Source organism: Budorcas taxicolor, unplaced genomic scaffold (assembly GCF_023091745.1).
Source record: "Budorcas taxicolor isolate Tak-1 unplaced genomic scaffold, Takin1.1 scaffold676, whole genome shotgun sequence".
NCBI classification, from domain to species: domain Eukaryota; kingdom Metazoa; phylum Chordata; class Mammalia; order Artiodactyla; family Bovidae; genus Budorcas; species Budorcas taxicolor.
The window spans coordinates 1158-13534 of NW_026292701.1; the positions used below are offsets into that span (position 1 = coordinate 1158).

General features: G+C 41.3%; 1 protein-coding gene across 1 annotated transcript in view; it reads right to left on the reverse strand.

The window, feature by feature from the left end:
- Window positions 1–909: 909 nt before the first annotated feature.
- LOC128071431 (ATP-binding cassette subfamily C member 4-like) overlaps window positions 910–12377 on the reverse strand; it is a gene marked incomplete at its 3' end in the record, with an annotated part of 40751 nt that continues 29283 nt past the window's right edge. Inside the window, exons 4-8 of the mRNA XM_052664303.1 lie at window positions 11344–11568; window positions 7599–7688; window positions 5111–5274; window positions 2500–2625; window positions 910–1159 (exon numbers count right to left, since the gene is read on the reverse strand). Of these exons, the coding sequence (XP_052520263.1) occupies window positions 910–1159; window positions 2500–2625; window positions 5111–5274; window positions 7599–7688; window positions 11344–11568 (855 nt within the window). The remainder of the gene's footprint in view (window positions 1160–2499; window positions 2626–5110; window positions 5275–7598; window positions 7689–11343; window positions 11569–12377) is intronic.

Genomic DNA, 12377 nt, shown 5'->3' on the forward strand with positions numbered 1-12377 from the left:
CGTACATCAGTATGAATCTGCCACGGCTGTACACATGTTCCGAACCATGAACCCCCCTCCCACCTCCCTTATGAGTGCTTTGAAGTTGAGATCTTTTGCAATCCTATTGGAGTCATCCAAGGCCAGGACCATGGGCCCTGCTTCCTCACTTAGAGAAAATTAGACAGAGTTCTTGGGCTTATGAGGTCATAATAAATCATTCGTTTTTACAGAGCTGAGTTAATCTTCATTTTAAACAGAAATACTTGTGCACCTACTGTGTACCAGGCCCTTGTGTGACTACTTAGGGACATTTAGTTTAAAAGAGGAGACAATAAGTATGGTCGGAATTACAAGTTTGAAAGGAAGAGGGCAGCTAGAGACAGGCTTAGAAACCAAGTAAAATAATGACAGGAATAAAAATGTAGAGATCAGAAATCAACAAGAAAACATCTTTTGGAGGAAAGACTCCATTTTTAAACACAGAGAACTAAGTGAATCTGAGGCCACTCTTCCTGCCCAGGGAACAGGGACTTCTCAGCAAGTTCCTCCCTCCCGGCCCAGAGAGGAGTCCTAGTCACCCCAGGACTGTGCACAGTCGCTGCCTAGTCATTCCAGTCAGCACAGCAGATGCATCTGTTTGCTTCTCCTGCTTTTAGACATTTTAATCATCCTTCAGCCATCGCTCACTGCACATCAAGAGCCTGTGCTGCTGCCATTTATACTACTGGCCCTAAACTAGCATGGATCTCACAGTACCTTTAACGCACTTTACCTAAGAAAAGAAGGGAATACATACATTTTGGAAAGATTGCCAGCTTGGCACTGAAAGAGTTAAATCTCACCTAACTGGCACACAGTGACACCACATAAAAGAGATATTTTAGGTAAAACCTGCATATAACTTAAAAAAGTTATTTTTCACTAAACCTTGATTCTTTGGATGCTGACGACAGCCTCTGACACCTTCTCGATGGCCATGGGGAAATAAAGGGTGCTCGAGAACCGCAGAGCCTCAAACAGCGTCACCACCACAAACACTTGGCTGGCTGTGATCCGGTTGTCAAGGAGCTCATTGGTGATGAAGGTGACAAAAATCATGATTTTGCTCACAGTGAAAAATGATGCCAAATTCATGCCTCTAAGGTAGGAACTTTTCAAAATCTTGGAAATTTCCTTACTGTAAAAAGAAAGTAGGACAAAGGTTTTATAAGAAGCATCAACATATAAGACATGAATTCAGTGCCCTGTGTAAGTGGCCCCTTTCTAGGGAATGGACACAGATTAAGATAAACCATCCCTCACATCATGGAGACATTAGCATAGTGCACACTCAGGGGTCTGCCCGACACCAGGACCACACACTTCATCGCCACTTCACTCTTTCAAGTAAAAGGAGGCTTTCTGTCACAATTTCAAACATTTTGGGTCAATCCAACAGGGTTTGAACATTCTTTCAACAAACATTCATAATCACAAGTCTGTGCCAGGCTCCTCACAGAAAGACACAGCCTGTCCCCTCCAGGTACTCATGAACTTGTGGGCAAAGAGTATTAGCAACCACAAAATTGGGAGACAATAGACAGAGACAGTCATCACAGCCCCCAAGGGAGCCCAGAGCTGGGATATGTAACTCAGAGCAGTGGGGTCAGGGCAAGTCACACACACATGGACCCTGAAGATGAGCTGGAGTCAGTCAGGCTTGGAGGCCAGAGTAGAAGGAAGATAGGCTCCACAAAGGTGCAAAGTGAGAGGTAACAAGGTGGGGTCATAGAAATGCTCACCAGATATTTAAATGAAAGATGGAAAAACAGTCTAAAAACATGAAGCAGAAAAAAAGGGACAGTATTTTCATAGCTCCATTTGAATTGAATAATAGTGATTCATGAGCTTTCATGGTGGTAAAGAATCCACCTCCAATGCAGGGGACACGGGTTCAATTCCTGGGTCTGTAAGATCCTCTGAAGGAGGAATGGCAACCCACTCCCGTATTCCTGCCTGGGAAGTCCTATGGCCAGAGAAGCCTGGCAAGCTACAGTCCATGGGGTCACAAGGAGTCAGATCCAACTGAGTGACTAAGCATAGAACAATGAACAATAGTGATTTATACAATTTGGCTCAATACAAGTATACCAAGTCTCTATGATCTTCCTGGCTATCAGCCATCACCATAAATTACAATTTTAGTTTGAATGTCATTGTCTCAAATACTATGTTAAAAGCATTGCTTATTGGGATTTGAGGTATTAAGAACTACTTAGAATTTCATTACTATATAAGTAAGAAGCATATATATTTTTTCCTTTGAGAAGACGGCAAATGAAAGAGCAGGTTAAATGATGTCTCCACTATTCTTAACCCTCCTGCAACATGTAGGGGGTGCAGTGAATAGCCAGTATTTAAGTTCATCTTAATGTGAAGATGAACTGAAATCCTTCTTTGGTAAGACATCTAAAGTATCCAATAAAATAGGAAATAAAGCATGAAAATATGGAGTGACATCTATATATATAAACTTACCTTCTCAGTCTGGTAATACGGTCTATAAGTGACTTTTCCCAAGCATTCATTTTTATTGTTCTGATGCCAGTTATGACTTCGCTCATGGTCCTGATCCTCTTGTCTGTGAGAGCAGCAGTCTTACTCCTGAGGGGACAGACGTGAGATGAGCCTCAGTGACCAGAGCCCAGCTTCCCTCAGCAGCGGCAGCAGGAGTGGGCAGGGGGCGGGGCCAGGACTCAAATCATCCTCTACAGACCTTTTGCACTTAGAACACAGGCAGGTCCTACTCAGAGTACAAATGGAGAAAAAGGCTTCAACTAGGAAGCCAACCACTCAGTCCACTTCAAGAAGTAACTTGGAGAATGTGCAGCATCGGCTAAGAAAGATCTGAAATGTGCCAGATACAAACCATCTGCTCAAAGAGGTCACGGCAGAAAGACACCCAAGAAGACAGTCTGTGCTGTAATAAAATAGGAGAGAAGTTCTGGGGAGCAGAAAAGATGCGGCTACTAATTCCACCAGGAAAGGAGAACAAGAAGAGCTTCAGAGACCTGGTAGCACTGGAATAGGGTCTCGAAGACAGGGAGTATCTATCTCTCCAGCAAAGACAGGACAGGAAATTCCAAATATAGACACCAAGCACAGAATTACACACACAACACAAGAACTCAGTGACCTTCAAATAGCATAACATCACCATCACCTGACAACCACCCACCTCCAACCCTCTGGGACCTGCTTCAGTCTAACTCAGCAGCAGAAGGCTCTTCACCGCCAGCCACTTTTCTGTTACATCTGCTGCTTTGACTGTGGGGCTTCATGAAGACACAATGAAGATCAACCTGGCCCTGGGGGTGCTTATAACTTAATGGAAACATGAATAAATACCTGAAAGGCTCCAACACAAGCATAAAAAAATATATACAGTGAGAAATGGGGCTACAAGATTATTACTATTTATCAATATTTAAATAACTTGGACATGGGTAAATTCTGCTGAAGGACAATCTACTTTTTCAGACACAGTGCCAAGAGGACCCAGTGAATGCCTTTCTTGTTCCCATTTCAGGGTCAGCCTTCAGTTTAAGGCTGGAGCCTCCACTGGCTAAGGCTGTAGGGTTTGCAACTCACACAAAGAAGAGACTAGAGAAGGCATTTGTCTTGTTTTTGAACAAAAGCATGAAGCAGACTGTGGATGTTACCAATTACATATCAATTTTTAAAAGAAGTGTTTCTTTTGAAACTAGAACACTTTCTAACACCATACACAAAAATAAACTCAAAATGGATTAAAGATCTAAATGTAAGACCAGAAACTATAAAACTCCTGAGGTGAACATAGGCAAAACACTCTCCGACAAAAACCACAGCAGGATCCTCTATGACCCCTCCCAGAATATTGGAAATAAAAGCAAAAATAAACAAATGGGACCTAATTAAACTTAAAAGCTTCTGCATGACAAAGGAAACTGTAAGCAAGGTGAAAAGACAGCCTTCTGAATGGGAGAAAATAATAGCAAATGAAGCAACTGACCAACAACTAATCTCAAAAATATACAAGCAACTCCTGCAGCTCAATTCCAGAAAAATGAATGACTCAATCAAAAATGGGCTTAAGAACTAAATAGACATTTCTCCAAAGAAGACATATGGATGGCTAACAAACACATGAAAAGATGCTCAACATCACTCATTATCAGAGAAATGCAAATCAAACCCACAATGAGGTATCATTTCACACCAGTCAGAATGGCTGCAATCCAAAAGTCTACAAGCAATAAATGCTAGAGAGGGTGTGTAGAAAAGGGAACCCTCTTACACTGTTGGTGGGAATGCAAACTAGTACAGCCACTATGGAGAACAGTGTGGAGATTCATTGAAAAACAGGAAATAGAACTGCCTATGACCCAACAATCCCATGCTGGGCATACACACCAAGGAAACCAGAATTGAAAGAGACACATGTACCCCATTGTTCATCACAGCACTGTTTATAATAGCCAGGACATGGAAGCAACCTAGATGTCCATCAGCAGATGAATGGATAAGAAAGCTGTGGTACATATACACAATGGAATATGACTCAGCCATTAAAAAGAATACATTTGAATCAGTTCTAATGAGGTGGATGAAACTGGAACCTATTGTACAGAGTGAAGTAAGCCAGAAAGAAAAACAGCAATACAGTATAATAATGCATATATATGGAATTTAGAAAGATGGTAACAATAACCCTGTATGCGAGACAGCAAAAGAGACACAGATGTATAGAACAGTTTTGGACTCTGTGGGAGAGGGAGAGGGTGGGATGATTTAGGAGAATGGCATTGAAACATCTATAATATCATATATGAAATGAATCGCAAGTCCAGGTTCGATGCATGATACTGGATGCTTGGGGCTGGTGCACTGGGATGACCCAGAGGGATGGTACGGGGAGGGAGGAGGGAGAGGGGTTCAGGATAGGGAACACGTGTATACCTGTGGCGGATTCATGTTGAGTATGGCAAAACCAATACAATATTGTAAAGTAATTAACCTCCAATTAAAATAAATAAATTTATATTTTAAAAATAAATAAACTCAGGCTAAAAAAAATAAAATAAAATAAAAGAAGTGTTTCTCTTACCGGAGTGATGAAAACGACTTCCCAAAGCAGCTTTGCAAAAGCAGAAGAATAATGAGAACCACAATCCCGGCAAGACATGATATTCCTATTTCCATCCAGAGCAGGGCGATCACTGCGACAGCCTGCAGTGGCCCCACCCACAGATAGTGCAAGAACATCATTACCTTGAAGAGAAAGACAAAGCCTTCTTCAGTTCAGTTCAGTTCAGTCGCTCAATCCTGTCTGACTTTTGCAACCCCATGAACCACACACCGCCAGGCCTCCCTGTAAATTACTAACTCCCGGAGTTTACCCAAACTCATGAGTAGGTGATGCCATCCAACCATCTCATCCTCTGTCATCCCCTTCTCCTCTTGCCTTCAATCATTCCCAGGATCAGGGTCTTTTCAAGTGAGTAAGCTCTTTGCATCAGGTGGCCAAAGTATTGGAGTTTCAGCTTCAACATCAGTCCTTCCAAAGAAATCCCAGGACTGCTCTCCTTTAGGAGGGACTGGTTGGATCTCCTTGCAGTCCAAGGGACTCTCAAGAGTCTTCTCCAACACCACAGTTCAAAAGCATCAATTCTTCAGCACTCAGCCTTCTTCACAGTCCAACTCTCACATCCATACATGACCACTGGAAAAGCCATAGCCTTGAATAGACAGACCTTTGTTTACAAAGTAATGTCTCTGCTTTTTAATCTGCTGTTTAGGTTGGTCATAACTTATCTTCCAAGGAGTAAGCATCTTTTAATTTCATGGCTATAGTCACCATCTGCAGTGACTTTGGGCCCCCCAAAATAAAATCAGCCACTGTATTTGCCATGAAGTGATGGGACTGGATACCATGATCTTCATTTTCTGAATGTTGAGCTTTAAGCCAACTTTTTCACTCTCGTCTTTCACTTTCATAAAGAGGCTTTTTAGTTCTTCTTCACTTTCTGCCATAAGGATGGTGTCACCTGCATATCTGAGGTTATTGATATTTTCCCCGGCAATCTTGATTCCAGCTTGTGTTTCTTCCAGCCCAGCATTTCTCATGATGTACTCTGCATAGAAGTTAAATAAGCACGGTGACAATATACAGCCTTGACGTACTCCTTTTCCTATTTGGAACCAGTCTGTTGTTCCATGTCCAGTTCTAACTGTTGCTTCCTGACCTGCATATAGGTTTCTCAAGAGGCATGTCAGGTGATCTGGTATTCCCATCTCTTGAAGAATTTTCCACAGTTTATTGTGATCCACACAGTCAAAGGCTTTGGCATAGTCAATAAAGCAGAAATAGATGTTTTTTCTGGAACTCTCTTGCCTTTTTGATGATCCAGCAGATGTTGGCAATTTGAGCTCTGTTTCCTCTGCCTTTTCTAAAACCAGCTTGAATATCTGGAAGTTCACAGTTCATGTATTGCTGAAGCCTGGCTTGTAGAATTTTGAGCATTACTTTACTAGCATGTGAGTTGAGTGCAACTGTGTAGTAGTTTGAGCATTCTTTAGCATAGCCTCTCTTTGGGATGGTATAGAAACCAATAAGGACAGAGTATCGAGCCAATATGCTCTGAAGGAACAGACAGGAACCAAATAGAAATGATCTCACTGGGTTTTAAACCTACTAAAGCAGAAATCCAAGTGCCCACCCCAGATGACACTGTTCCAGGGCAGCACAGGGCTGATTTCAGGGATGCCACGGGAGAATCAGGCCAGCAGCAATGAAAGAAGATGTAGATTTTGACCACAATACAGATGAGCTCAGGGCTTGCCCAAATGCTCTCCATCCCAGAGTTTAGCCCCCATCTCTCCTAGGCTCCCCAGCATCCCAGGAAAGCCTGTATTATGGTACTTACTGCTCTCTCCAGTAATTACTTCTATATTTACCTCCCTGATAGACTGTGGGTTCTATGGGGCAGAAACTAAGCTTTATTCATCCCTGAAAGTGAGTAGGGGCCTTACTTCATGTTTGATGAATGAATACTTGAAAGAGAAGTGTCTACTACAACACAGATCTGAGCAACAGCTACAATGTTCTGGGTCATGTGATCTATGCTTAAGGTCAGTGGAAAAAAGAGTGTGTGGGGACAGCAGAGAGGAAGTTGTGTCTGAGGACCACCCACTTGAAGGCTCCCTATGCAGCAGGCACTGAACAGGGTGCAGGGGAAAAAACAATCCCTGACCACCAGGCCTTCATCACCTAGAAGAGGAGGAAGACAGTTCAGCAACACCTACACCACATGCCAAGAAGGGCCGCTTCAGGAGGACCCCTTAGGACACTAACCACGCTGGGCAAGAACACTGCTGCCATTTATTATTAGAAAAACAAAACTCTCACTTAGGAAACAATACATAGAATTACATCGAAGTTGCACGCAGAGAAGTGAAAGTTGGATAAATAGAACCTTTGTCTTACATCCTCACAGAACCCTGGCTGACACCAAACCCTGGCACCTGGCATCCCAATAAGCTGAACCCAGTGAGAAGGATGGGACATGGAAGAGGATCCCTCAGGGGCAGCTCACCTGGTCAAACCTGTTCACATCGTTGGACAGCAGGTTGACTACCTGGCCTGTGGTGGTCTTCCCCATGGCGGTGCTACTCAGGTGAAGAGCCTGAAATGAGAGAGGGAGACAGAGATCGGGGTTCCTAAGGTGACACAAAGTCATCTTAGAACATAACACAACGGAGCATGCGTTCTGGGGTCGTGAGTGGTGTCAGCAGGAGCAGGATGACCCCTGACAGCAGGGCTCTAGGGACCCTTGTTCAGCCTCTAACTCCTCAGTGTGGCGGCAGCCCCAACCACAAGGACAGCAAAGGGAGGAGCAGGAGGTAGAAGCAAAATCCACCCCTTGTTACAGTGAACTTGGACCTGCCTGAAGGTTAAGGGGTGTAGGTTTAGACTTAGGAGCCAACTAAGTAATTTTCAGCCAAATTAGATGAGACTGGAGAGGTTGCCTTAGGAAAGAAATTCTGAGACTTGGATTCAATCATTCATTTGGTGGGTGACAATATTTTAACACTTTGGGCTTAGTTTCCTCATTCTGAAATGAGCAAGTATAATGTTCAAAACACTGTTCCTGTGAGGAAACTGTGGTCTTGATGCCAGTCTGCTGATTTTACAAAATACACAACCCGTGTTGATCAATCCCTTTATTTAGTAAGATAAATGCCCTAGAGATCTGAGGAAGCTGAAAAGACACCAGGAGCTGCTTCAACAGACCACCAACTGGAGCTACTGATCCAAACACAATGTCATACTTCATAAGAAACTTTTGCTTTACTCCTCAAGCTAAAGAAGAAAACAATGATCAAGTGAGAATGTAAAATGATATAACCACAATGGAAGAGAATATGGAAGTTCCTCAAAAATTAAACATGACATTAGCATACAATACAGCAATTACACTACTAAGGATACACTCAAGAAAACTAAAAACACAAACTTGAACAGACAATTTGTACACTCATATTCACAGCAGCAATGTTCACAGTAGCTAAAAGGTGGAAACAACTGTCCATGAGTAAACACACAGAATGTTGCATAGGCCTATAATGGAATATTATTAAGCCTTAAAAAGGAATTAAATTCTGACACCTGCCACAACATGGATGAACCTTGAAGACATCATGCTACAGAACATAAGCCAACACAAAATGACAAACACTGTATGATTCCACTTACATGAAGTACTAAAGTACTCAAATTCACAGAGATAAGAAGTAGAATGGTGCTGGGTGTGCGGAGAGGGGTTGGGGAGTTAGTGTTTAATGGATGCAGAGGTTCAGTTTGGGAAAAAGAAAAAGTTTCAGAGATGAATAATGTGATGGCTATACAACAATGTGAGTGTACCTAATGTCACTAAATGCTGTACTTAAAAGGAGTGAAATTGGTCAACTTTACACTGGGTGTATTTTACCATAACAACAACAACAACAAAAACCAATGATTAAAAGCCAAAGGTAATTTTACCAAAGCTGTGGAAATGTATTAATTAATAAATGTATATGTATATATGATACCTCCTTCACTATCATTCAAAATTCAGCTGCAAAGAGCATGAAATGCTGAATGGGCCATTTTAGAAGTGGAATATGTGCAGCCTTAGAGACCTCCTGGAGACCTGCCCCAACCTGGAATCCATGGTCAGAACAAACTATGGCTACTCCCTTTCTAATGCCCAATCTGATTCCTTCCCAGGACCAGGGATCAGGAGGTGGGGCCTGAGCATGAACCACAGTTCAGAGGGGCCTTTCAGAGCTTCTCGGCAGCACCAGCCGTGCCCTAAAGAATCACCCCACCTGTAACCTGAAAAGAAGTGTCTTGTTTCTATACCCCAGCAGGACTCTAGATGCAAGGCTGTGTATGAAGAAATTTGTCTTTTCCAGGTTTCTGGAATTTCAAGTTATGTCTATGTTATAATCCCCATAATTCTTGACTTCATACAGGGCCAACATTTAGGTACAATCAAAGCAATAAATGAACCTCTTGGGAGATATTTACATTCACATAAGCCAATGTGCCAGGTCAGATCACATTTCCCAAAGGCAAGATTCCAAAGTGTGATGGGGAGAGGAAGAAACACAGGTAGACAATGGCTCACTTGTGCAGGCAAGAGTGAGCTTTCATCAAACCATCACCTCACACCTAACTTAAGGTTTCACAACACGGTTCAGGGAAAATTTCGCAACTATTATGAGAGTTAAGTATGATCTGAAAAGACAAACATTTAGCCAATTTGTGGGGAAATCTGAGTATCCATCTCTTAAATGGTTAAAGATGCAACAGAATAACAAAGATGATGATAAATGACAGTGAAGACCTCTGACTGCAGTATGCGGGCACAGTTGCAATTTCCACATCACCCAGAAGGAAAGCAGCTCAGATGCTGTTGTCAGACAAGACAGTGAGATGCCAGGTCCCCAGTTTCACACATTCCTGAAAAGTACAAGACTCTGCTCAAGGAAAGATGAGGAGAAGACATCTCACTTTCTGCTGAAAAAGTATTCTGAAGAAGCAGAAGCTCTAGATAAGCAGCAACCAGGTAAAAGAAGCAATATTTTCAATTTAAGCTGCTTTGTTTTATCTTTCAATGAGGACTTTATTTATTAATAAAAATTGCATATGTTTAAGGTTACAATATGATACTTTGGTATCAATACATACTGGAAAATGATTACTGTAGTAAAACCCTTTAAAGTATCCACTAGCTAATATAGTTATCCTATTAAACATGTGTGGTGAGAACATTTAAGATCTACTCTCTTTGAAAATTTGAAGGATATAATACAGTCAAATAAGGATTTTTTTTTTTAACAGTCTAAGGCAAAGACATATCCAGGATCAAGTTTATACTGAGCCCTTCAGCTCTTGACACTGATATATCTGTGGCAATACCTTTGTAAAGATATCTGAAAGCCTTACTCTTTTTACACTAGTTTAGACAAGGGTAAACTATCAAATAATTTCATGGCATTCCTCAATACAAAATCACTAAACACATTAAATCAGTTCTTATTAAAACTGCTGCAATGCATACTAAGAATAAAAGGAAATATTGTATTAAAATAATTTAAATGAAAAGCAACAAATTCTCTCTAGAATTAATGAAACAATGTAAAATTTCAAGTTTCATCTCAAATATCCTATTTTCTTTCATACCATTAACAAAAATTATCTATAAAATATAAGAAGTGAGTCTATATTTAGCATGAATTCTCTTTATATTTTTCTCTAGCAAACATAATTATATTGAATATAATTAGATGGGTCTTTTAAAATTAGAATCATTCCCTTTATCAAATACATTCTCTGCTCTTAGATATAGTTTTATAGATCCAATCTCTGAAGTTCACTTTTAAATACAAATTTGATGTAACTGAAGGTATTAATGAACGACAACAAAAAATTTCCATAAACAGCACTATGGGATTTGGGCATGAAGACTTTGAAAATCAACTTGATACTTTTAATACTTATTCTTGAATATTAATGTAATATTTTACAGTACAAATTTAGTGGTTATTTTGTGACAGCCTATGGCTAAAAGTTGTAAAGGATGGCCAACACTTGATCTCAAAAGGAAACTTTTCATTATGTATTGGTAAAGTTTGCTTCGACAGCAATAAACTTGGCTTGATGCAAAAGCAAGCTTCTCTAGGAAGGTGTAAACGATCCCAGTTACAAAATTTGTAATTTACAGAGAACTTTCCCCAAATGTTCCTGATCCCTCAAGAGAGGAACACACCGTGGTACCTAGCGACACTCACCTTGTGGTAGATCATATGGCACACGGCTACTCTCAGCCTCATCCCCAAGCGCTGAATGTGATAGAAGTACAAGTGGTGCAGAACGGCCCACACGAGCACGCAGGCGCTCAGCCCTGCCGCGTAGCTGTAGGCTTCGTGCAAAGCGGCAGAATCGGAAAGATGGTAGTTTTCAACATAGCTAACCATTTTCCCCAAAAATATGGGTTGAACTACTGTGGTGCCTTCCTAAAAGAAAAGAAAAAAGTCTTAATTAGAAATGTCAGTTTTTCTTTACACAAGATTTACTTTTATCATTAGCATGTTAAAATACATTTTGACAAAATGCTACATTCGTGACTAATTTAAAAGAAAAATATGCAGATCTATTATCTCCTATAAGACAAGTAGACAACAGTTTTAACCTGCAGGTAAAATTTTCCACTGAAACATAGTAAAGCCTTAGTACATTGTGCTTAGCACACCGTGGATGCTCAACAAATATCACAAACAGGCTCAATACCAACTGAGCCTTAAGATGAATAAAGAAAAAGGTGGCAGAAGAAGAGGAAGAAATCTGCTTCCACAGGAAGAAGCCTGCTGGCAGCCTGCCCCTGTCCCCCATACTCTCAATGTCCCAGCCCAATAGAAAGTCAATGTGGTTCACATATGGGAGACATGCTTTTATCACCTTCTTCATGAATCCTTATGAACTGAGACACTGGCACAAACACATCCACCCTTTTCTACCCCAAATTCCACACGTAGATCAAGGGAATGGAAACCAGCTTTGGCTGGAGCACCACAAAGAAACCAGGTTTGGCAGCTCTGTAGGCTCTCAGCTCCCGAGAGCACTGCCTCAATATGTCTCTACCTGCTAGAAGTTGCAGTATTCCTTGGAGTAAAAAATTAAACATGGTGGAGGCCAAGCTAAAAAATCACGTCTTCCATAGTTCTTGATCCACCATCCACTGAAGTTGGTGGTTTGGAAGAAATGTTACCTGTCCTCTCTTCCCCAACGCCTAAACCAATTGACTCAGGGTGCACTGAGGCTTCAC